General features: G+C 33.2%; 1 protein-coding gene across 2 annotated transcripts in view; it reads left to right on the top strand.

The window, feature by feature from the left end:
- Positions 1-25,576, top strand: part of LOC115877711 (dachshund homolog 1-like) — a 348,365-nt gene extending 322,789 nt beyond the window's left edge. For both annotated transcript variants that reach the window (XM_030893987.1, XM_030893988.1), the window contains exons 5-7: positions 7,257-7,336; positions 17,811-18,020; positions 23,949-25,576. In XM_030893987.1, coding sequence (XP_030749847.1) covers positions 7,257-7,336; positions 17,811-18,020; positions 23,949-24,250 — 592 coding nt within the window. In that variant the 3' untranslated portion in view covers positions 24,251-25,576. The remainder of the gene's footprint in view (positions 1-7,256; positions 7,337-17,810; positions 18,021-23,948) is intronic.
- Positions 25,577-27,436: the final 1,860 nt, after the last annotated feature.

Below are 27,436 nucleotides of genomic sequence, written 5' to 3' on the forward strand. Positions count from 1 at the left end.
ACAAATAGTTTTGTGATTCCTGGCAATGGGTTTAGGCAGATGATGGGGTGCGATGCTAAACGGAACAGTATCTGGGGGTAGAAATAGATGGGGAGTTAGGGTGGAATTCAAATTTACGTTAAAAGTATGTTTGAACTATTTTTTTTAAATTCTATATCAAAGCTTTATTTTTCGTATTATTTTAATGAAAAATCTAGCTGATCCGGCTAATTTTGTATAATGAAAATAATTCAATCAATCAGTCAATTTTGTGGTACGGATGTGTGATTGACCGACTGATATGAAATGATTCAGATCAATCGATTTGACGTTATTTTTTGTAGCTAAACGATTAGTTTTTTACAAATTGTAAGTTTTGGGTTCGTTGAAAGACTATTAGAACTACAATTTAAAAATATTTTTACAAGATACAGAGTGTCCTAAATAAGTAAAAAATATTATAGTTGTATTTTTTTAAATGTAACACCCTGTTTATTATTCCATTTTTAGATTCTACGATTGAAATAAATGTAAATTTCATTAAGGTTTATCACACTTAAACTTTACCGTTTTTGAAATATTTTCAATTTTGTGAAATTGCAGTAAAAATTTTAAGGCTTCATTTCTTCGAGTGTATCAAAGTTTTTAATACTAAATATTTACTGAAGAATATTTATTGATCAGATATTGTGTTGCAATAATAAACAGAACACTACCTTATACAGAGTGTCTAAAAATTTATATTAAATAATTACTAGCTTTAAACGGCAATAACTTGTTTAATTTAAATGGAACACCCTGTATATTTTACGTGAATCAGATGCATAATTTAATTGTCTATCAAATTTAATTATATTAATTATACCATTTTTTAGCTATCGTTTTAAGTTTTCGTAGAAACAAATTTTCAAAGCGTACAAATTTTAAAAGAACAAATTTTCAAAGGGTTGTTAAAGAGGACCAATTAATATGATCCCAGTATTCAAACTACATTAATTGGCTGTTTGCGTTGATTAATAATAATTGCTCCAAATACTAAAAAACTGAATTTTGTATATGTGTATTAGACAGTGTGGTAAAAAGTAACACCTTATAAATTTTCTTTTATTTTTTGACGAATGCTTATTTATAACAACAGAGCCGTTCATTTTCATAAATTATTATTATATTGATTTCTGAATCAAATCCACATTTATTTAGAATAATTTTTTAATTAAAACAATTAAGTATGTACAATAATTAACTAATTTTCGGGCGGAAATAATGGTGGTATATTTAATTGGTATACTCTTTTACAAAGATTAAATTAGTTTTCTTTTTGCAAGCAAATAGGCTGGCAATGTTATTGTTTTTACCACCTGTACATTTTGTACATATTGTTGCTTTAAAAAAAATTAAAATGTCAATATTCCATGGGTATAGTGATAAATGAGGTCTGAATTATAAGAAAATGCATTTTTCACGAAAACTTGAAGAGATAGGTAAAAAATAGTATAAATAATACAATTAGATAGACAATTAGATTGTGCATCTGATTCACGTAAAATATAGAGGGTATTCCATCTAGGTTAGGTTAGGTTAGGTTGCTGGGGTTTGGGATCATGTTTGATCCCTCACTCGGAGGCCTTGGGCTCATTGCGATATCCCTGTATTTTTCCTGTATATCCCTGTATTGTTCTTCCTCTCCCCTGGCCCCGTCTTTGGCGAGTCTGTCTGCTTCCTGATTGCCCACCACATTGCTGTGGCCTGGCACCTTGGTATTCCATCTAAATTAAACAAGTTATGGTCGTTTAAAGCTAGTAAATTATTTAATATAATTTTTTAGACAGTCTGTATAAGGTAGTATAATTTTTATTATTACAACACAAAATTTAGTAAATAAAAAAACTTTAGTACTACAATATTTAGTTTTTAAAAATTTAGTACGCCTAAAGAAATGAAGCATTAAAATTGTTACTGCATTTTCACAAAATCGTAAATATTACAAAAAAGGGATTAAAATGCGGTAAACCCTCAAGTAAACCTCATTAAAATTTACCTTTATTTTAATCGTAGAAACCGAAAATGTAATAATATACAGAATGTTCTATTTAAAAAATACTACTTTATTATTTTTTTATTTATTTTGGACACTGTACCTTTTGAAAATAATTTTAAATTGTAGCTTTAGTAGTCCTCCAATGATCACATCACTCAGAATTTCTATAAATATTATCATTTGGCTACCGTACTCGAATGTGGTGAATAACCCTGTATATCAGTTTCTTATTTATAATTTTTTGACTATAATTTACATATTTTATTACAAATATTTATAAAAAAGTTCTACCATTTATAATACCATTGGTGTCATTACAATATTACGTTTAGAATACCATCCATGTATTACCATTTCCCTAATGTGAAATTCTCACAATACTGTTATCGATTTTCTGACCAGAACGTGATCATCCGCATTCCCCTTGTTCTCCATACAAATTAAAAATGATCCCCGTCCCTTTAACACACAGATCACAAAAAAAGAGTTTCCGCTAATCTATCCCGAATTACGGAGGGAGAGGTGGCATCGTCTGAGCCTTCGCCAAGATCGAATAACTCGACAATGAAAAGCTGAGCTTTGGGAAAAGCCCACCTGTAAACAATACCGACGGAATTCGTTACACACTCGAGCAGGTCCAGAGAGATACGTAAGTCCTGGATCTAGCGTTAATTAAAATTTCCAGAGGGCCGTGTGTTTTCCGGAATAAAGAGCTTCTTTGACGGTCGCGGGGATTGATATTTAATACTTTCCAGACTCGCCGCCTGGATACCCGGTCTGGAAGTGTTACGTTTTGCTTAGCTGGAACGCTGCTGGATTTGTTTGTTGTGAGGGATAATCAGGTCGTCGTTGAATTTAGTAGTGTCTGTTTTTCGATGATGGCGAGAGATTATGGAACAAAAATTTATAAATTCTTCTCTTATCTTTTATCTTTTGAGAGTCTTCTGTCACATTTTACAGTCAAAGAAAATATTTCTATATTTGTTGTTTTTACACAGACTTCAGGGAAAGTATTCTGGAAAGTGAAGGCATTCTGATTCACTAAACACACACATCTCCGTTTATTCAGTGATTGTTAACATTCACTAGGAAATGCTAACAATTATGCATTGGACCAGTGAATGTGGTATTTTAAAAAGATTTGTCGACTTTTTCTAGTAATTTCTAACATTCACTAGTGAAAGTAACATTTACTAAAGTTTGCCAGTAAAAGTTATTCTATTGCACAGGGCGAGTGTGGCGAGAAAGAATGTTGGTGGAAGTTAGAACAAATAAAAGTTTTAGGAATATTGGATCACAATATTCAAGTTGATCCACATATCTTAAAATTACAATTTACTTCTTTATTATATTCAACATTGAATGAATATTCATAAACATAAGGTTACTTATTGGTACAAGGTTTTTTAATAAAGTTCTTCATCATGGACAAAATAAAGTATGCCCGAATTTTCTTCAAAGGGAGTTAGATATTCGTTTTTTCAAACTCGCTATTTCAAGCATATCAAAACGTTTAATAAGTTCGTAGTCACTAGATTCTTTAATATCCTTTTCTCTTGTACTTTTAACTTTTGCTATGATTTTATTATATTGCAAAAATGAAAAAACAAGCACTATTAATATTCTTGTGAGTGCCTAGTTTACCTTAATTTTTCACAGAAAATGTCTTTACAACGATAACAAAACAATTATACATAACCACAAAAAGCAAAGCGAGTTTACGCCAGATGTATGTCAACGTTGCCAACGTTTAGCCCAATTTAATGTTATCCTTATATTGCCTATTATTCAACTTTTCCTTATTTATCCTTATATTTTAAAACATGTGGCAACCGCGCTAACTGAATCTTTCAAACTCACTACTATCGTCCAGAGAATGCTAGCATTCACTAGTAAAAGTTGGTTTCAAGAATAGCTATTGAACTTTTACTGGCGTAGTCTTAGGCAAATCAGTGAATGTGAGCTTTTACTAGTAATTGTTAACAATCACTGATTTCCAACTTTTACTGTAACATATATACTAAATGTAGCTTACTCACTCTACTTTTAACATACCACGATGAACAAAATCAAGACACATGTTTTACTGAATTAAGTATTATTAAAAAAGTTATCGTTAAGAGTTTTATGTTTTCTTATCAAAACTAAAATTCAGTATTTGTGTGTATTTGATTATAGGAAATATTTTCATTAATAATAGATCAAATCTTATATTAAAGAATAGTAAAAAGCTGTAGCTATTCATCATTTGTTCATGTATGAGACACATTTCTTTAATATTTTGTTACCTTTTTGTAGATAAGAGCGTGACATTGTTGAGGTAATACGCTTTTACTTTAAATTATAGTTAATTATTACTGATCAAACAAAATGTAATACAAGACTGTCTATATTTTGAAATATTTTCAATTTTTTTTACTGTACTTAAAAAACCATACTTACTGGTTTTGTTTTTGTTTTCATTCTTTGTCACAATAACCAAAATTTACAAACCAAAATAACATCAATGCGCTTCGAACGGTAGTCTCAAAGCTATTACCTAACACCTATCATCTCTGTTCGTTGTCTGATTCCCTCTTCCTAGTTAGCGAATATTTTAAAAATCAATAATATTATTTATGTATACAGAGTGTCTTAAAACTGAATGTATTGAATTTAAAGAAATATGTTTATTTTTCATCTCAGCGTACTCGTTGAGACTTTGTTGTAAAGATTTCATTCGTCAAGTATTGAAAAATTTCGACTAATTATGGTAACGATGCGGGATTGTTGCTCTAAATACTTTGGGTGAGCGTAGCAATCAACCAGGGCATGAGATTTACAAAAGTAACGAAAAGATAAATGAAATAGCCAAGCAAAGCTCAATAATGCTACCTGGGGCCTGTGAATGACCAAATCTCTAGAATGCTGGAGAAACTCGCCAGGGCAAACAGTTCATAGTAGAACATTAGCCAAAATTAACGGTAGTGCGATTCTAGGTAATAATCAATGATATTCCACTGACAGAGAGCTACATGTAGGGTTCAGTCTACAAGTTGCTAGGCTTTTTGAAAAGGATAGGACTAGAGACCTAAGGATCAGAAGAGGACTACAATAGATCTGAAAAGGTCGCAGTGGGGAAATGATAATAATAAAAATATACTAAACCAACTTTTTGACATCTCAAAGACATTAACTATTATTTTTCTTTGAACTTAAAAAAATTTCATAAATATATATATAATTTGGCTTCATAATATAAAAGAGCAAAATAATGTGCTTTTGGTAGCAAATCCTTTTAATTCGACCAGGAGAAACGAAAAAAAAAGCAGATTTAAAAAAGAGAAAAATACGCAGCATCTGTTTTAATTAGCCCAGTGGCAATACATGGTATCAACGGCAAATCTTAGGGATTTCGTCGGCGCCCGCTAATGGATCTCGACGGGGGTTCACCGGGGGTTGTTTTAAACGTTTTACGTTTGTAAATGAAAGCCGTGACGGTCCCCCCCACTCTTCCTCTTTACCCCCAAACTACGCCTTCGAAACGGCATTCGGGATTTTCATTAGGATCGGGAGTGAATCTCGGACGGCGAGTTACTTTATGCCCCCCCTTGCAGTCGGTTATGTCGACTTTGGCGGGTTTATTACTTTATATTTCACTAAATTGAGAAATATAGGCCGCTTAGTTGAAAACTGGGAGAGAGCTTTGCCGGAGATATTTCTCCGTCTTCTTTATTTTCTTCTGTACCATTAAAACATCACGAGGAAGAATCTTTTTCAAGCTGGTTAATATATTTCGTATCTCCATATTGAAAAATATTAATCAAGGGTTTTTAAAAAACAAGTTTTAAAATGTGAACTAAACAACAGCGTGGGTGAATACTTTGGAGATACCCAATCTTTAATCAATAACAATCTATACTAATATATAAAATCTTGAAGTGACTGACATACTGATTAATCACGATCTTGCTCAAACCACTCAACGTAAGAAGCTCAGTTTTGGCATACAGGTTGATTCTAGGGTATGTTTGATAAGAAGGGATTTTTCGAAATTCCAGTTCCAAGAGGGTGAAATCACCCCTCAAATATTACAATATTTTTTATTTAAAAAGCGGTCAAGTTTTCGAAAAAAACGCTTAAACACGTATATTTTATTTTGTTTTTTAGATATTTTAAGATTTTTTAAAAATGTATACAGGGTGTTTCGAAAAATCTGATCATTGATTAATCACGATCCTGCTTAAAGCGCTTGACGTAAAAAGCTGATTTTTGGAAAACAGATTGACTTTAGGGTGTAGAGGTTCGATAAGACGGAATTTTTCGAAACTCGAATTTTAAGGGGGTGAAACTATCCCTCAAATATTAAAATATTTTTTATTTAAAAACCGGTGAGTTTTTCGGAAAAACTCTTAAACACGTATATTTTATTTTCTTGTTTTACATATTTTAAGATTTTTTATAAATTTATACAGGGTGTGTCATAAAATATGACCATTCAGTAATCACGATTCTGACTTTTGGCAAATAGGCCAATTGTACTGTGGGGTGTAGATGTTCGATAAGGACGGGTTTCTCGAATCTCAAATTCCAAGAGGGTGAAAACGCCCCTCAAATATTACAATATTTGTTATTTAAAAAACGGTTAGTCTTTCGGGAAAACGCTTGGACAAGCATAATTTATTTATTTTTCTTTACATATTTTGAAATTTTTTTACAAAATCGTCCAAAAAGTTGGGTAATTTCTTAACCACGATTCTGCATAAACTGCTTGACGTAAAAAGCTTATTTTTGGCAAACGGATTTTTCGAAAGTCAAATTCCAACGAGATGAAACTACCCCTCAAATATTACCAAGTTATATAATAATATCGCCATATTGTTTTTTCTCATGCTGACATAAATGTGAGAAAATTTTATCCAGATTGTATGTTAATGGAAATTCTTGCTTTGCTTTATCATCACCATTACAAATAATTAATTCGATGCGAACGAAGTCGCTGGTACACGCTAGTTATTAATAAAACTCAAAATTTACGTACTACAGAAAATTAAAAAAATATTTCTATCGTGAACAAACACCTTATATATTTTTACTGTACTTAAAAAATCATAATAAAACTGTGGCTTCTCGAGAATAATTATCAAATATGATGATGTTCTTTATATAAAAGAAATATTATTAAGGTTAATTATAGGCTTAGCTATGCATAACTATACATATAACATTTGTATACTAAATTTATTTCTTTTTTTTTCAGATTACGTGAAGAAAGGTGTGATCCTGATAGACCTCTGCAACTAGATCAGAAACCTAGAGATTTAATTAGTCCCAGAAATGGTAAGTTCACATTATGATTAGTTTGGTTAATCTTCGGATGTCATAATTTCGGATGCCGTATTTTATTTTTTTTAAATTGGTTTAGATAATAATAATATATAATATATATATAGGATTAGGTTAGAAAAGATAGTATGTTTTTTAACAAAGAACTAAAAAAAATTCCAAATTATTATTTATATATTATATGGTATATTTTTCGCCAAAAAAACCATAATAGTGTTTCTGGGGTCGAAATATATTACCCCTAAAAATATTTGCACTTATTTAAGACTCACCTTGTATACAGGGTGGTCCGAACTGTATTCAGACCAACCTTCGCTCGGAAACTTCGGCAGCATACTCTGCAAATAAAAATAAGTAAAAAAGTTCGTATAAATGTATGTCCTAAAATGCTTAGTTTCGGAGATACAGGGTGTTGAAGTTTCATTTTATTTCGATTTTTTCCAAATAATTTCTGAAGTAACATCAATATTTGGATGAAAATTGGTGTTTTGAACATTTTTTGATATGAGAAATTTGGTTTTGATGTCAATATGACTCTTATTTCTAGGGGGCGCCACCTACATGTATTTTAACTGTTTTGACGAGTTTTTACGACGATTTTTGCGTAAAAAGGTGTCTTGGTAAAACTCGCTACGAGTTGGTTAGGTGAGTTGAATACCTGTCATCGTTGACATATTTGACATACATAAAACATATTTGACTAAATAGTTATTAGACTTAAATTATAAATTTGAAATGTTTTTGTGTCAAAAGTTCAACAGACTATTTTATCGCCATTTTTTGGCAGAAAAATTTATGATTAAGAATTTAAAAAGATCGAAAATTCCCAAATTTATTATTTCAGTCAAATAACTATCTATTCAACGCGTGTTTATTTTTTTGTCAATAATGACATGTATTGACTATTTCCATTCAAAATATCTTGAGTACGGTTGCTTGTAGCGATTTTTACCAAGAGATATTTTTTACGCAAAAAGTAACGAAAATGTATATTTTGTGACTCAATAGTTTTATACAGGTACGGACGAAAAGTTATTACTCTTCAAAACAATTAAAACACAAATAGGAGTCATATTGACATCAAAACATAGACAAACAAATAAAAAGAGACTGACAAATCTCATGGTAAAGAATGGGACCGCGTTCCCGTAGCGCATCTCAGAATAATAATTTTGAAACCAATTAGCAGGACCATGGCAAGACGTACGTCTTTATTGGTATCTTTCTTTATTATGTGTGCTTTATATGAAAAAGAAAGAGATAGGTATAAAACGTATCGTAAGACATTATCGCACATTCTGGCTGGCGGAAAATTTAAATTAGCCATTATTAGTAGTATTTTTTCATGCTGAAACTGAAAATTTTCACTTAAACTGATTTATTCCCTATACCACGTAAAGGGAACGTGGTATAGGGAATAAATCAGTGTAAGTGAAAATTTGCAGTTTCTTTTAGAACGAAAGAATACTACTATTATAAGGGAAATTATAAAAAAAAGCAAAAATTGTACTGTGTTATTAACATATTTATTTATACATAAAAATAAATAAACTTTTTATAATATAATAACAAAAAATAACAGTGTTTATTCCACCCACCTACCAATTTTAAATGCAGAAGAACTGGCTGTTGCAGGAAACGATCGGCCAATTTTTTTAAAGGGCATTAAAAATCTCATTTTCGAAAAAACTGCCTAATTGCAATAACAAAGTGAATATCCAAGCAAATAAGACTTTACGAGAATCATGATCCTGAACCATTTTCAAGTTCAGTTTTAATCCTAAAACAAAAGTAAAATAGGTATATTAATAAAGTTTCTGGTTACGTTAAGAGAGGTTCGAAATATTTTTGACACTACTCCTACTTTTTTCTTAATAAGATGATAAATATAACTACTTACTTTTATTTTACCGGGTGTCTTTAACATATCTATCAGACAAAGGGGGCACCAATACATATAAAAAATAGATGATACAGGCTCCTACAGCAAATAAAATAACAAAGAGTATAACCTAAAATTATAAGTAACAAAATATAAATACCTACATGAAATAAAGGAATTTGTTCCTTATCCATATTTATAAGTCAATAAAAGTTTAGAAAAAAAGGTAAATCACCAAAAAAAAAATTAACAAACATGACGAATTGTCATGATGTTGTCATCTTGGTTGTCATGATGACGAAAACAAAAGGCGATTGTTCTAATTCCTATTTAGAAATTACGTTTTATATGGCTGCTTCTTTCTCTCTTGTTATATTAGAATGAGATAGTGGGCCCAATAGACGCAATGCGCAGATCAACATAAATAGAACAAAATTTTGCGTTCTGAGTTGCGCTACGGGAACGCTGTCCCTCTCTTTGCCATTTAATTTGCCAGTCTCTTTTTATTTGTTTGTCTATGCATGGTCTATGCATCAGAATCAAAATTTGACATGCCAAAAAACTTCCAGACATCAGCAATTTTCATCCAAATATTGACGTTACTTGTAGTGATGGGTTGTTATTTAACTATCTGTTATTTTATAACAATTATTTAGAAATAACATAACGCAACCGTTACTGCTTTTAAAAAATAACAGATATAAAATAACAACACGCAGAGATCGAGTGTTCGTGAAACGAAGTCGGCGCTCTGCACCGCCACGAAATTCGATGCTGCTCGAAGCAATTCCAAAAAACAACTAGTATGGATGGAAAACCTATTATTTGGACAACGGGCGGAGGTCGAGATATTATGGCGCTGTATGTTTCAATACTTTGTTATTAAGTTTCAATATTTAAGTATTTATTTATTCTGAAAAATTTTCAGAATAATATTTTAAGATTTTTTAAAAATGTATACAGGGTGTTTTGAAAAATCTGGTCATTGATTAATCACGATCCTGCTTAAAGTCCTTGACGTAAAAAGCTGATTTTTGGAAAACGGATTGACTTTAGGGTGATAAGAAGGGATTTTTCGAAACTCAAATTCTACGGGGTGAAACCACCCTCAAATATTAGAATATTTTTTATTTAAAAACTGGTGAGTTTTTTGAAAAAACTCTTAAACACGTATATTTTATTTTGTTGTTTTACATATTCTGAGATTTTTACAAAATATATACAGGGTGTTTCATAAAATATGACCACTGAGTAATCACTATTCTGCTTAAACTGCTTGACGTTTAAAGCTGATTTTTGGTAAACGGATTGACTGTGGGGTGTAGAGGTGCGATAAGGAGGGATTTCTCGAATCTCAAATTCCAAGAGGGTGAAAACGCCCCTCAAATATTACAATATTTATTATTTAAAAACGGTTAGTCTTTCAGGGAAAACGATTGGACACGCATAATTTATTTTGTTTTTTTACATATTTTGAAATTTTTTAAAAAATAATACAGGGTGTTCCAAAAAGTTGAGTAATTGATTAACCACGATTCTGCTTAAACTGCTCGACGTTTAAAGCATGTTTTTGGCAAATGTGAGAAAATTTTATCCAGTTTGTATGTTAATGGAAATTCTTGCTTTGCTTTATCATCACCATTACAAATTAATAATTCGATGCGAACGAAGTCGCGGGTACAACTTAACAAGTATAGCACAGAATATACTAACGAAAAAGAAGCCCAAGTTCCTTGTAATAAATCGGTTCCATTTTCGTAACGCCATCTCTCGACATAGCTGACATTATAGGTTAGCCAAAGGGGTGCGGGGCCGGGGGGAATTGTAAAATACACTTTTTATTTTAATTATTTTTATTCGCTATTTGCAATTTTATTTTTAAAACATATTATGTGAAACAATCACATAATATGTCTTAAAAAATAAAATTACAAACAGAAACAAAAGGAATTAAATAATCTGAAAATCTACAAAGTTTATTGATAAAAAGTTAGGCTATGCAAATTGATAAGTATATTAAGTATAACCTCTTTGGTATAACATTGTTAAACAAACATTAACAAATCATAACATAGAAACAATCATAGAACTAAAAAAAGTACTATTACATAAAAACAGGTGATACAATACTTCAAAATTAATTTTAACATAATATCAAAACCGAAAAATCAAACTGCAAACACAACCACACTTATCACAACAGAAATTAACACACACTTCCACGGCAAATGTCCAAGAAAGACTGATCCACAAACTGATCATTCTGATTGGTCCTGGTCCGGTCGTAGCTCACGTCGTATTGTCGGTAAGCAAAATCCCTGTCCAAAAATTTGACGATCAGCGCCATCATCCGTCATAATTGGGAAACTTTTGCTGGAACCATTTTTAATATTTCACTTACATGGCCCTGAAGTATAGCTAGAGACGTGAGAAATATAAAATAAGAGACGCCCCCCGATGCGCAGTGGACATCCTACAAATTTGCTTCAATCAGATTTTTCGTAGCGTAACTGCATCTCTTTTCCGCCGAATGCGTTCTCCCTCTATCGTGTGCGCGACCGGTGCTATCCCCAAGTCTCTTCCTATATTTGTCAAACTGTACATGCTAGTTTAAGTGTAAAATTAATTCGAACTCTAGTGTGTAGTTGGTTTACTTATGAAGAATATACTACACATTTTCTTATATTGCTATTTTTTGACCGCAAATGGTAAAATCATAACGAAGAGCTTCTCGCCCGTCGAGTGAGATGCACCCTGTACACTGCTACGCAATTCAGAATCTACGCGGATCGAGGGGTAGGGCGTAGGTAGATCGGAATTTATAGATATAGACGAGTGGCGGCATTTTGGCTTTTTTATATCGCAATTTGTAAACAGCGCTTATTTGTAAACAACCCCCGTTTTTAGAGAGGTATTTTAGATAACAATCGATATTTAGAAATGTTGACACCCTGGAAATACTACCACCGAGCACGTCATTGTTGCAACTGCGTTAATACGCCTGGCGGTGACCGCCTCATATTCTTTCAGATATTTAGCAATAAAATAAAGAAACCTGTTATTTTTAAGCTGTTATTTTAAGCTGTTTTTTATAAATAACTATAACAGTTTCAACTGTTATCTAAAAATAACAGTTTTGCCCATCACTAGTTACTTGAGAAATTATTTGGAAAAAATTCGAAATAAAAATGAAACTTCTATACCCTGTATCTCCGAAACTAAGCCATTTTAGAACATACATTTATACGAAATTTTTTAGTTATTTTTCACCTTTTCACCCAGTAAATGCCGCGAAACCAGGTAAAATATTACATTTGTAAAAAACGGAGATATAAAGGAAGAAGGTACCTATACGGCACGGTCCTTATGTTTTTCTGGTTTAAAAAGGAAGAACTGTACACTGCATCGTCTTTACTTTTTTTCCTCCGTCTTTCGCCTTCAGAATCGTCGGTATTTTCCGCAATTATCCGCCGTTTGGGCAATTTAACCCTGCGATATTTCACCGGCTAATTCGCGGTGGGGCAGCGGCGGCGATCGATGCCGTATAAATAAAAAGCCAACGGCCGGCGGGATTTAATTGATGACCGTAAAAGTGGGATTTGAGATGGCCGGACCGGTCCGGGGGGCGATAAATTTCGGCGCCGGCCGCCACAATTAAATACGCATATGCAGAAAATACAAGCGAATCTGCCGAAGCGGGCGCATCAATCCGCCGGACGTGGATTTATGGCCGGTCGAGGATTTAACTTATTACCGAAAATACGTCTGTCCAAAGGGTTGGAATCCGTACGCAAAAATAACAAGTGTCTCGATAAAACTGTAGTAAATTGAGATATATCTGTTTAAACATTTATATTTTGGAAATATGTACTATAGTGGCTGACATGCAACGTTTTTGTGAATGTCTGACCAGATCTGATACAGGGGATGTAGAATGTAGAAGAGTGGGAAGGGGTTAATCACTGTGCCAACAAAAGCTAATATCTGAGACGGTTTTACATAGGTCAGTTCTCCATCTTCGATATCTGTCGTACCAAAGTTTATGGCACAGATGTTTTTGTCATCTCGGCGTACTTAGTGATGAGGTGTCTTGGTGTTTGTCTATTTTCTCCACAAAATCTGCAATTGCTACTGAGGTGTTTATTAAGGAGACATTATCCTGTTAAAAACCCCATGACAATCCGAATATTATTCTTTGTCTGGGTCGTAAGTCCTCTGAGATATTTATTTCAAGTGTCTTATACCGATGGAGGATTCCCATTGCAGGTTTTGGATAATGTCTTCTTGAATTCCGCTTTTGATTTCGTTCATTTCGGGTTCTTGAGTTCCGCTTTAAGTTGGTTTCCACTTGGGAAGTAGATCGGTTCTGATCCAGTTAGTGGAATGTTCGCTCCTTTTCTAGCTAGATCGTTTGCTTTTTTATCGCCTTCTATGACTTGGTGGGCTGACCCAGACACACAGAGCAGAAGGACTTTATTTTCTTTGTCTAATTTGTTCAGCTTCCCTAGGTATTCTTTGACCAACTTCGAATTGATGGCTATTGGGTTGATCGCTTTAATGCTGCTTGGCTATCGGAGAAGCTGCCTATTTCTTGCTTCCGATAGTTAAGATAAGGTCTACGCATCTTTCGATAGCGCAGCAATGACCAGTAACTGGTATGCCAGCTACTTGTCTATGGACGTCCCAAAATACATATTCTAGTAAAATACATACATACAATAGCACAGTACAGTTGATAGTGACTGATTTATTTTATTTTTGATTAGTTTTATTAAATTTTTATCATTCAGGTTGGAGCACAAAGCGTTGTCTCTGGCTATTTTATTTCTATATAATAGAGATGACTTATTTCACAAACATTCGTGTTCCTGATATTGCATAATAAATGATTAGTTTTTATATCACCTCCACGAGCTATTTTGTGACAGTAATTAAAAATAGTTGAAGCAGAGGCATTTTGGTTGTCACATGTGCATATATGAAGTTATACTGGATACTGGCAACTATCAAACGTTGTTCCCACACAGTTTCAAGCCGATAAAAATACTCTATTTGCACAGAAAATTCTAACATCTTGCGATCTCCTAGCGTGCTATCTTCTGGAGTACTTTCGTAGTAGCAACGAGAGGTCACACATTTTAGTAGTACGAATCTTTCAGTTGCTGGCATGCGCTTTATGATTATAAAAATCATGTATTTTTGCCCTTACTTTTTTTTCCAATAATAAGGGGCTGTCATCTGCCGGAAACACTGCAACCTAATAGGCCTATTCTCTTCTATCTCTGTACCCTGCACCGACTTGTGAAGGTCCTTAATAGGATGGGAGCATAGTTCCCCCTGTTCTAGCCTTCTTTTTCCAAATACAAGATCGCTTGCGATCCAGAACCTGGCAGTGACTTATTATGTGCTCCGCCGTCTTATGATCTTTATCGTAGAGTCTGCATCAAAGACTCCTTGATACAGGTTGACTTTGTTCAGGTTGCACTTGATAGCCCTTTCTTAGGACTGACCTTATTTCAGCTACGTTTGTAAAGAGTGGTCAAATTAAAGACGATACCTACTCCCTCCTAAGTTAGGAAGCATTAACGATAGAGTAATGAAGTGTAATGAAAACATATTTTTATTTTATAGGTAAATTGTTGGCTAAGGGAAATCGCTGTAAATTATTTTGATGCTCAACTTATTGGCAATTTGTCCAATAGTGTGTAATAATATGTTTATATAATACTCATTACGTAATATACTATTAATGACTTATTGAACTGTATGTCCCTTGTCTTCCCTAATATACAATCAAGTGTCTACAGGGTGGTCCGAACTGTATTCCGGAAACTTCGGCAGCATATTCTGCAGATAAAATAAGTAAAAAAGTTAGAATAAATGTATGCCCTAAGATGCTTAGTTTCGGAGATATAGGGTGTAGAAGTTTCATTTTTATTTCGATTTTTTCCAAATAATTTCTGAAGTAACCTCAACATATGGATGAAAATTGGTGTTTGGGAGTTTTTTGACATGAGGAATTTGATTTTGATGTCAATATAACTCCTACTAGTAGAGGGCGCCACCTACATATTTTTAACCGATTTGAAGAGTAATAACTTTTCGTCCGTACCTGTATAAAACTACTGAGTAAAAAAATATACATTTACGACGTTTTTTAGGTGAAAAAGGTCTTTTGGTAAAAATCGCTACGAGTAATGGTTTTCGAGATATTTGGAATTGTAATTATCAATACCTGGCATCATTGACATAAATTAAACATGTTGATTTAATAGTTATTAGACTGAAATCATAAATTTGAAATGTTTTTGTGCCAAAAGTTAAAAAAAAACGGTTTTACCATCATTTTTTGTAGAAAAATTTATGATTAATTTAAAAAAATACAAATTTTCCAAATTTATTATTTCAGTGAAATAACTATCTAACTCAACGTGTTTATTTTTCGTCAATAATGACATGTATTGACCATTTCCATTCTAAATATCTTAAGAACGGTTGCTCGTAGCGATTTTTACAAAGAGATATTTTTTACGTAAAAAGTCACAGAGATGTATATTCTTTCACTGGGTAGTTTTATACAGATACGGACAAAAAGTGATTACGCTTCAAAATAGTTAAAACACATGTAGGTGGCGCCCTCTACTAGTGGGAGTCATATTGGCATCAAAATCAAATTTTTCATGTCAAAAAACTCCTAGACACCAATTTTCATCCAAATAATGAAGTTACTTCAGAAATTATTTAGAAAAAATTGAAATAAAAATGAAACTTCTACACCCTGTATCTCTGAAACTAAGCATCTTAGGACATACATTTATACAAACTTTTTTACTTATTTTTATCTGCAGAATGTGCTGCTGAAGTTTCCGGAATACAGTTTGGACCACCCTGTATATAGCGAAACGTTAATAATTATAATTATATTTGAGGTTCAATTTAATATGCATGCGATTAAAATATAGCCAAATAATATTTGTTTTTAATAAGCAATAGATTAAGAAGCAATAATTTTTTTTTCAGTAGAGAATTTTTTTTTCATCTATAAAAAGTATAACCATTAATTTGTTGGTTAGTCCAAGTCTCTACGGAACTAAATTTAATGAAATATAGAGATGATTTTTATGCATACAGGACTTCTAGTATAATTAAAACTAAGAAAATATTTATGCATAATGATTGGAACTGTGCTGATGAAGCTGTTAGATTGTAAGAAATATGTAACTTGATTCATTCTAAAGAAATATTGCCATGCTATTTATCGCCGATTTTATGGAACCAACCGTTGATTTGTGTCAGAAAATGTCTCTTAAATGAAGAGATCAACAATTATGAAAGTATTTAACCTTAGGGTAAAATCCTTCTAACCAACAATATATAACTTTCTGCACAAATAGGTAAAAAGGTTCTCAATCTAAATAGAAATACTGTAAGCCACCTTATAGGCTTCATTATCAGGCTCTATAAGTAATAATATATATCAACACTCATGGGACACAGGCTATAAAACAGACTTCAATGATGTCAAAACTAACATACGATCGAAAAAAAATCAGCGTCAAAGGCGGCTGGGGAATCGATGATAATTTTGCCGAGGTCAAGGTCTAGACGTCATTACTGGGCCCGTACTCTTCTTTATTTTTTAATATCGCTTACAGCCAGTTGGCCTTAAGAAGGATGTTATTTATTTTTATATTGAGTAAAATTGATTTTTAAATGGTGTAGTTTAAAATTCGAGATAAAATCATTTTTTCGAAATTTATTTATGTGTCTATACTTTTTTAATCCTTATATAATTAGAATTAATTTTGACAAGTTTTATGCCAATTTTTGGTAAATAAATTTAGCCAATAAATTTAGCCAATAAATTCAGCCAACCATTGTCTTTTTCTTTGCCTACCCCATCTCATTACGTCCTGTATTCCACATTGTTGTCTGATATTTGTGTTTCTAATTCTCTTTTAGTCTTCTTTAGTCTCTTTTAGTCTTCCCCATTATGGTTCTTAGGTTCTTCATTTCAGCGACTCTTAACATGCTTTTGGTTTTGTTTGTTTCCTCTCGAATTTCTATGCCATGTGTCATTATTGGTCTGATGCAGGTCTTGTAAATTTTAATTTTGCTGTCAGTTCGCATGAAGGGGTTTGTCCACACTATTTGCCTCAGACATCCTGACATGGCCGTTATTCTATTTATCTGGCTTCTCAGATCATTTTCTGGATCATGGTAGTGCGACATATCTATTCCTAGGTACCTGAATTGTGCTACCTGCTCAATAATTTTGTTTTGTACTACTAGTTTGCATCTTACCGGTTCTTTAGAGAAAGTTAAACATTTAGTTTTTTCTGTAGAGATAATCGTATTTAATTCTCCGCTTACTTGATAGAATTTATGAAACTGTCTCTGCATATCGTCCTCTGTCTCCGCGATAATGGCTGCATCATTAGCATAATACACCATGCTAACTGTGTTTCTGAATATACGTGTTACTAAATAATAACTGAACATAAGAAACATACATATTACTAAATAATCTTAATTTTATATCAAATTTTTTTGAAATTTCTTACTATTTTCCTCTTTTCTTTTCAGTTTCCGCGTCACCCATCGAACACAGTCCCGTTTTGAACCTGTCGAAAAGCGGCGGCGGCAGCGCGGGTTCACTGGGCGAAAACGACCATTCGGGCAGCGAAGCTGACGGTCCCGATGTACCACCTTCGCCGCGGTCGCCCAGATCGGCCGTGGAGGAAGACGAAGACGATAACATATCAGAGCCGGACGACGAAGACGATAAGGATCAAGGTGAGCTATTTTCTCTCAATAGAACTAAACAGTTTATGAAATAGTTCTTTTGGTAAAGAAATCCAGCAAAATAAAACACCAATTCACCAAAATGCACTCAAAACACTTCGGTTTTAAACACTAAACTCGCGTTTCGCTAACCATGTTAGCATCATCAGCACTGGGACGCACTCAGACTAGAAGAATTATCAAGATTGATATAAAAACCTCGGTTTATTAGCCCTCCATATAGCTGTCCGTCAATCACATTAGCTTTAGATGCTTATTCAGCTTACAATGCCCTGTCAGTAGACTCAATACACATACAATTTTGACGGTCTTTCTGTCTTTTCTTATCAGGTTTGCAATGATTTTTGGCGAATGTTCTACTATGAACTTCTTCGCCTTTCTCTGCTCTGGTGAAGTTTCCCACCTTATTGACATAATTTTATGATCGCTAACTTAGGCTGTATTCCGTTGCAAAACCAGGCGAACCAGACCGGTAAACTACGGTAAAGAGCGGTTCCTGAAAAACATCGGTTTGATACGGAACGGTTTGGTAAAATACTGGAAATGTCAAATGTTGACGTTTTCTAAATTTCAATACCTTTATTATAAAATTTATCTTTTATGCATTTTTAATGTACCATTGCAATCAAAAAAAGTAGTACAACAAAATATGATTTAATCTGCTAGTCTATATTCTTGTGTCAGTGTCACTTCTGAGCAAAAATCTATTATATTTACTCGATTAAGGGATGGGGTTCCCATAAGGGACATTGCAAATGCATTAGGGATAAACAAAAAAACAGTGTTGTTGGCTAAATCCAAAAAATTCAATATAATTCAAATATCCTTATAGACCAGGAGTTCTATCTGGGAATACTAATTCTTGTACTACTTTTTTTTATCGCAATGGTACCTATTCTCTGCTTTTATGTTTGCTTCTTCTTTTCAATGGAGTTTAATATTGAAAAGTACTGTATTAATCAACTGTTAAACTCGTTAGACAGCTCATGTGAAGGTCCAATATTAAAACAGATCAATAATAAATAAACAAATCTAATCAATATTTATATTTTTATAGTTTACAAAATATTCACGATTACTTGTCTTGTTTTTCATGTTTTCTTTAAATGTTCCTGACTTTAAGAAACAATGGCTGCATGATAAGTTTAAATGGTCCTATACCTTCATTGCTTTTGGATGTAAATACAAAATATAACAAATTTTAGAAATTAAATGAGAATTTCACTCGAACTTTCAATATTTGCTTGATTTCTGTCACTAAAGTGACATTGATTGACAAACAAAACCAGAAAAACCAGCTTTTTTCAGAATTTTTCAGGAACCGTGTTCCGTAATAAGAAAACTTTCGGGAAACCGATAGAAACGGAACATAAAACCCATATAAAACCATAACCAAGGTAAGCAACGGAATACATCCTTAGAGGGATTCGGCTAGTTTGAATGATTGGTGGGAAACTCTAAATTTTAAATCTTCTCAATTGCGCAGATTGTTGTTCTCCATGCATCTCTATCTTGCACTACTAGAGAAGCTTCTTGAAGACCGCGACCAATAATTTATTTAGTTTGGTTCGAGTCCTTCCTTCCTCGTCGGAGAACTTCCTCTTGGTCGTTTGCCAGTATAATCTTCCTTTCGATGATGATTTTTTTCAATCGTTCTCCAATCTTTCACTTTCCAATCTTGGTTGAAAGAGTTGTGGGATTTTTCAAATGCCTTAAGCTTGATTGGCGATACGATGATACGATATTAATTTTATTGGTTGAATTTAAACACTTCGATTGGTTAACCGTTTCTAACCAATTGAAGTCTTTAAAGTCAACCAATAAAATTAATACCGGACCATCGTATCAACTGATAACGGACACATGAAAATCAAGCTTTAGAATTGAAATGTCGGTCCAATGTTCTATATGAAATATTCTTCTCTAGAGAAGAATTATTGGCCTAAGCCCACATTTCAAAAGCATCTACTTTTCTGGGTAGTTTTCAGGGTACTCTGATGTATAAGTCGCAATAGGAAAGATCAACGTTCTCAGTAATTTTACTTTGTTACTCAGAGATGTCAATATCATTTTACTTTATTGCTCTGAGATGTCAGTGATCAGTGTCTTTCCATATTCGACTTAGTTTTATTGTCGAGTTACAAGCTATTGCTAGTCTGCGTTTGATTTCTTGGTCACCGGTAATTGATCTTTTCGACCACTTCAAAACGACCAATTTCTCTGATGTTAGTAGGATTTCCGTATTTAAATCCGCTTTTTGGCATAATTATTTTCCTCCAAGGCTCTAATTCTATATTAAAAGCAACCGTACAGACTAGTTTCCAAGGTTACCTTTTGCCCTAAAACGATTCTTCGTTGGATAAGAAGAAAAATAAGCAGATCAGGATTAAAACATAAAAGTATTAACAAGTTTTCGTTGCACGCGGGTGATTTAGACCGTCGATAAATCTCATTCGGTCGTTGCATCGGTCGAGTGAGCCATCAAAACAAAACAGAGAGCATGTCAGCCGGCCATCTATCTTTACCACATTAACATTCCTTCTCTTTGCCTCTCCTTCTCCCAATTCTTCTTTCCCATGGATAGCTAAACAAACAAGTTAACTACATATATTTCATTTTGTTTCATGGTCCCTCACTCGCACTGGTCATTTGTGGTCGATCTTGATTTATGCTGTGGCCTGGGGCAGAGGGTAATATTTGTTATTCAGTTAAATCGTTTGCTTTGAAGACAGAATAGAAAATTACATACTTTTGTATATTTCTATTTGATTTTATTAAATGAAAAAAGAAAGCTTTTCAAGATTATTTGTACCGAATGATGTATAGTAAACTAATTACAATTCGGAAACAAAGTGGTTTATTGCTTTTCGAAATATTTGCCCTTAATTTATAGATTTTTGCATACGCTCAAACCAATTCTGGAAACATTTTTCCCCTCTGAAGCTGATATGGTATAAACATGTAGAATGTAGAATGTAGAATGAGTAAGACGACTTTAAAGATCTATTATGCCCCCCTTCCGTTATCACACAATCTATAACCCATCATACCCCTGTTGTAGAGGGGACAGGGTATTTCCCATCCTCCTCTGACAACAGTTCTTCCTCCGAGGGTACACACCCTTCCACGGTTAGAGTTTGGCCCTCCCTGCCGCTCTTCACCGGCTGAGGAACCCGTGAGGTGGATGCTGAAGGATCTGTCTCCAGTTTCTCCACCTCTTTAACTTGGTCTCTCCTTATACCCGATACCGATGTTGTCCCGTATCTATAATAAAGGATATATCCCTCTTTTTCTATTGCCTCCTTAGATTTGAGGTCAACTCCTATTGTGAGGACCTGACTCGATGTCCTTACATTGAAGTTCTGACCTTGGATAAGGCTCAGCAGGTAGGTGGTGTCTATGGTATAAACATGGTTTTGAAAGTCTTCAACAGCTTCTTGAGGTGATGAAAATCGCTGTCTGCGCATCTTTTGTTTGACAGTGGGGAACAAGAAAAAGTCATTAGGCGATAAATCGGGCGAATACGGACAATGAGACATTAATTGGATTTTTTTTTCTCCTTCAAATATTCAGTTGTTTGACTGCTTTGTGGGCGCTGGCACTGTCGTGATGACGAATGATGCATTTTTTATTCTTTTTTTTATTTCATCGTTGGCAAACAAATTATTGTATGATATTCTGCATTAACAGTTCTTTGGTCCTCTAATGGAATGGTTGCGACGTGTCCAGTACAACCGAAGAAACAAGCGTTTGTAATAACTTAAAAGGCAACCTACGTAATATACAGCTGTAAAAGTGACAACCTAACATTTTTAGTTTAGTTTACATCTGGTTAAACAAGGTTTTTATAATTATATTATTTGTCTGAGAATAATGACAATCTGAACCCAACTATAGGTATACAATTCTTGTAATCTATTGCTGAAAAGTAAACTATATAAGTATAAGTATAGTGTAACTCATATCTCGTGACTGTAGGTTTTCAATTGCCCCTGAGTGGTACACTGACAATGCGGGTTGCCGCAGCGTCGTGCGGCGCGATGTTTATTGGGAACGTTCTCTTTAATACCATTACTCACGATATTCCACTTTATTCCATATAAATTTGCGATATTTTGACAAATGTGTGAAAATATTTAAAAAGGCCGCATTTTGTTTATTCTGTATTGCTTTGCTACGAAATACAACACTTTTTCCAATCGTTTCAGTCGTTTTAAACCATTTAAAGGTATTTGGAATGAAATTAAGGCGTCTTGATAATTTTCCTTGTACTAATATTTTGTAGATATAAATTGTATGGAAGAGGGGATATTATTTATTAGATCTTATATATTCTATTGTGTCCCCCTTTCTCGAGTTATAACTTATCGTACAGTTTCAGGGCTTTGAAAAAAGCCAATATCTGAGACGGTTTTATAGTGGTTAGGTCTCTATCTCCAATATTAGTAGTACCAAAGTTTATGGTACGAATGGTTGTCGTCTCGGCGCACTCATTGATGAAGTATTTTGGTATTTCCTCATTTTCCCCACAGAATCTGCATTCATTGTTGTGTCTTAGCTTCAACCTACTGAGGTGTTCATTGAGGAGGCAGTGTCGTGTTAAAAGCCTCCTGAGAATCTGAGGATATATTTTTGGAATATTTAAATCTCTTTCTCGGTCGTAAGTTCTGAGAAATTTCTTCGAGTGTCTTAGATCGTTGGAGGAGTCCCATTCCAAGTCACGAATGGAGTCTTTCAGGTTACACATTCACATCTATATATATATATATATATATATATATATATATATATATATATAGGTACATATATTAATCGGTTTAAAACGTTCTACGTCTTCCGATGCCATCTCTCCATGCCTGTCTGTCTCTCCATGCACCGTCTCCGAGAGATCTTTCATCCATAAACGTGTCAATCCTTTCCTGCCAACTTCTTCTCGGTCTACCCGATTTTCTTCTTCCTGCAGGTTTCCAGTTTATTATTTGCTTTGGGATTCTTATTTCTGTCATTCTTTGGACATGCCCGTACCATATGAGTTGACTGTTCTTTATCTCATCCACTATTGTATGTTTGACTTCCATTCGAGTCTTGATTTGCCTGCTGATCTCCTCCAAAAATCCATCTCTATAGCTTCCAGCATTCTTTTTGTTGTTTCGTTAATTGGCCACACTTCACAGGTGCACGGGGTTATACTCTTGATGATGGTATTGTATATTAGTGTTTTGATCCTGTTGTTTATGCTTCTGTCCCACAGTATCCCATTTAATACCGTGATAGCATTCCTTCCAAGTTGGTTTCGTTCTTTAATTGCTGTATCCAACAATCCATCATTTGTGATTTGCCCTTCTATATAATATGATTGTATTTTGTGTAGCACTTAATTTTCTTCCCTTCTTCTAGTATTAGGTCTTGTTGTTCTCCTCCGATACACATATATTCTGTTTTGTTAGTATTGATCTCGAGTCCCCATTTTTGATATTCTTCCATAAGCTTACGTGTCATATAATTTATGTCATCGTAATCTTGTAAGTACATCTACATCTACATACAGTGTATCTACATAAGAACCAAGAGGTAGACTAACTGGTATACATCTTTTTAACATAAACATATACAAGCCAAATGTATATCTACACAAACTTCCTTCATCTACGTCACCACAGATGGAGCAAAACGCAATGTAGGGATCTATATAAAATAAAATAGTATACAGAGAAGTAAAGAAGCCTTAACTCCTACAAGTGTGCTGAATGAAATTACTGGTAAAAATACGACCATTTTTTGTAAAATACGATATTCACTGGTCCAGTTCGTAATTGTTATAGCATTTCCTAGTGAATGTTAATAATCACTGAATTTCGGACTTTCACTGTAACATAAATATACCAATATCTCTTATTTAAATATATTTTATTGTTGCAGATATGGACGATGGCGACTTGCCCCTACCTGCCGCCCCCGGCAGCGACTCGCAACAGGCCGCCCTCAACTACTCCACCTTGGCGAGCGCTGTTGCCAACGCTAACGGTCCAGGACCGGACGCGGGTATTTCATCCACCGAAACGCTGTTGCGCAACATCCAGGGCCTGCTTAAGGTCGCCGCAGATAACGCTCGTCAGCAAGAGAGGCAGATCAACTACGAAAAAGGTACCAACAGTAACATGGTGTACTTGCTCAGTTTGGCCCAGTACTATATGTACTTGGCGGCCACGCACAAAAGCTAAACGCTAGAGATGTTTACGAAATATTTTGGTTATCTTTAATACTTATTGGTCGTTTATGGAACTGACTTTAAAAATAATTATTATTATTACGGTGTTAATCAACTGCTAGATGATAGAAAAAAAATCATTTAATTTTGGTATAGTAACAGAACTGTCTAAGGCTAAGAACATAGTGGAGCGACGAGGATAGCGGTGAGCAAGCAGCGCGACATCGCGTCCAAAACAAATCCGTGAAGACAAGTACGTGCGAACATAGTAAAGCGATCTGCTCGAGCGGTTAGATCAAGCGGCGAGATCGACTCAAATAAGTTTGTTTTCGTCGCTCTGTCGCTCTGTCGCGCTGTAGAAAATGATAGATTCTCAAAAATTAATAGATTTAGTATTTGTAAGAGAGATTTTAAAGGATCAGAAAGATAGTAATCACCATAACCGGTACATTTTAGATAAGTTATGAGATGAAGTGGCAACAAATTTTCGTAAAAACTTGCCATACTTTCTCGGGTTTTTGAAAACTTCATCTAACCAAATGTTTGCGACACTACTGTCCAGAATTTTTGCCACTGTTAACATTTTAAATTATCAATAAGCAAATGAAAATAATAAAATTGCACAAGTATCTCGCTATTTCTCGCCGCTTTACTATGTTTTAGCACCTCGAGGCTTGATCGACGCGGTATCGTGCTGCTTGCTCGCCGCTCCACTATGTTCATAGCTTTAGTCGACACATGCATACAAATCCGATGCCAGCGATCACAATTACCGTTTTAGGACGGTACGTGATTCTGTATTGGAACAAACCTAATAAAAATCTAAGTTCAAATTTATTTTCGTAGATATTTTGATATGATTTTAACCTGTTATTGATGAATATGCTTGGCTTACTACTGAATTATATTAAAGTCTTATTTAATAAACGACTGATAGACATAAACAAGATCCATATTAGTTGAATTATAGTGAAATAAAAAAATATTGAAAAACGGTGAAGAACAGGCGATATTTTCAAATTTCTGTTTAAGTTTGATTTACCAATAAATAAATTATTTTAAGAAACAAAAAAATATTGTATAAATGTACATACCTACTAGATAAGTTAAATTTCAAAAAAAAAAGATGATGGCATTGCATTTAATTAAAAAAATATTTTCTTGACACCAATGATATTAAAAGATAATAAATAATGTAAAAAAGTTATTTACTTAATTTTGTTCTCAAAGTTTGCAATGTAATTATAATTTCCGGATTTACTTTGAGAAATTAAAATTTAATTTTTTTTGAGCCGATCTTTTTATGAAATGTAAGAAATATTTTATACAATTTTCTAATTTTCTGCCATAAATTTTGAATTAAGTAATATTTCTCATATATAAAAATTCAAACCAATTAAAATTTTCTTTTCATTAGGATAACTGTATTTAAAAACTAAAATACAGGGTTATTCACCTTCTACGACACTGACTCAATAGGAGAATCGTTAGGGGACAACGATTTAAAGCTACAATTTAAAATTATTTTCAAAAGGTATAGGTGTCCAAAATAAAAAAAATATCAAAGTTGTTTTTTTTTCTAAACGGAACACCCTATATATTATAAAATTTCGAGCTTCTAGGATTAAAATAAAGGTAAATTTGATTAAGATTTTTTACCGCACTTAATATTATCGTTTTTGAAATATTTACGATTTTGTCAAAATGCAGTAACAATAATTTTAATGCTTCATTTCTCTGAGCGTATTTAAGGTAATACGGTTGATAGGTAAAAAATGGTATAACAAAATTTGATAGACAATAATTAAATTTTGCATCTGATTCTCGTAAAATATATAGGGTGTTCCATTTGAATTAAACAAGTTATTGCCGTTTAAAACTAGTAATTATTTAAAATAAATGTTTAGACACTCTGTAGTAGTATTAATAAAGTAGTATTATTTTTATTATTGCAACACAAAATTTAGTAAATAGAAAAACTTCAGTACACAATTCGATTTTAAAAACTTAAATACGCCTAGAGAAATTAAGCATTAAAATTTTTTTACTGTATTTTCACAAAAACTCAAATATTTCAGAAACTGTAAGGGTAAAGTACGGCAAACCTTAATTAAATTTACCTTTACTTTAATCGTAGAAATTAAAAATGTAATAATATACAGAGTGTTCCATTAAAAAATACAAATTTGATATCTTTTATTTATTTGGGACACTCTGTACCTTTTAAAAATGATTGTAAATTGTAGCACGTAGTCTTTCAACGATTACATCACTCACAACTTCTAAAAATCTAATCGTGTGGCTACAATACTCCGTGAATAACCCTGTATATTTCTAGATATTTTATGAAATATATTTGTTACTACTATTATTTGATTTTTAATCTTTTCAAAATTTTAATAAATATTAAGAATCAAACATGTGAATAAAATTGTATAGGTTTTTCTTATAAGACAACGTAAATAGTCAAAGTTTAGTATAATTAATATTTTATAGTTGCCACAAGTTCATAATTTGTACGATAATTTTTTTTAAATATGGACAAATTTGGGCAATTATAGAATATTTTACAGTTTGTATATATTTCTCGAATAATGTTTTAACGAAAATGCTAGTAAATCTACTTCCTACTTCTATCTGATTCTGATCTCTGATGCAAATGCGTCTGGTTTGTAGAAAGATAAATAACTAGTTAAGGCACCCCGTAACACATTACATTCAAACACATATCGCCGATATTTACTATTTTACTGTACATAAGCATTCGAACCTACGTCATGTAACGTACCAAGCTAGAGGTCGTGTAAATATGACATTTAAATAAAGTAAGATAATACTGTTAACTCAGAAGGCTAAGGAACATTCACTTTGTTTTTGAACTTTTTTGATAAGTCCCTGTATCAACGACCTGGAGCGATCAAAAAAATATTGTATAAAATGTATAAAATATTTAACTTGTGTATATCGTTTTAGGCCTGATTAAAAGTATTTCTTCTCTTTATAAGATACCGGACGTTCGATTTTGTGCGGCCCACAAATAGAGCCCGCGAACGTCAAAAGTGACAGTGATGGATATTGTCAATCTGTCAGCTGGTTTTTTCGTATGTTATATATAAATGTGCCATTACTGTTAGAGTAGTTGACTTATTTGACTAAATTTCTAGTTAATTTATAATATTATTTAACGAGTATTTATATA

Source organism: Sitophilus oryzae, unplaced genomic scaffold (genome assembly GCF_002938485.1).
Source record: "Sitophilus oryzae breed Bouriz unplaced genomic scaffold, Soryzae_2.0 scaffold_1498_pilon_pilon, whole genome shotgun sequence".
Lineage (NCBI taxonomy): Eukaryota > Metazoa > Arthropoda > Insecta > Coleoptera > Curculionidae > Sitophilus > Sitophilus oryzae.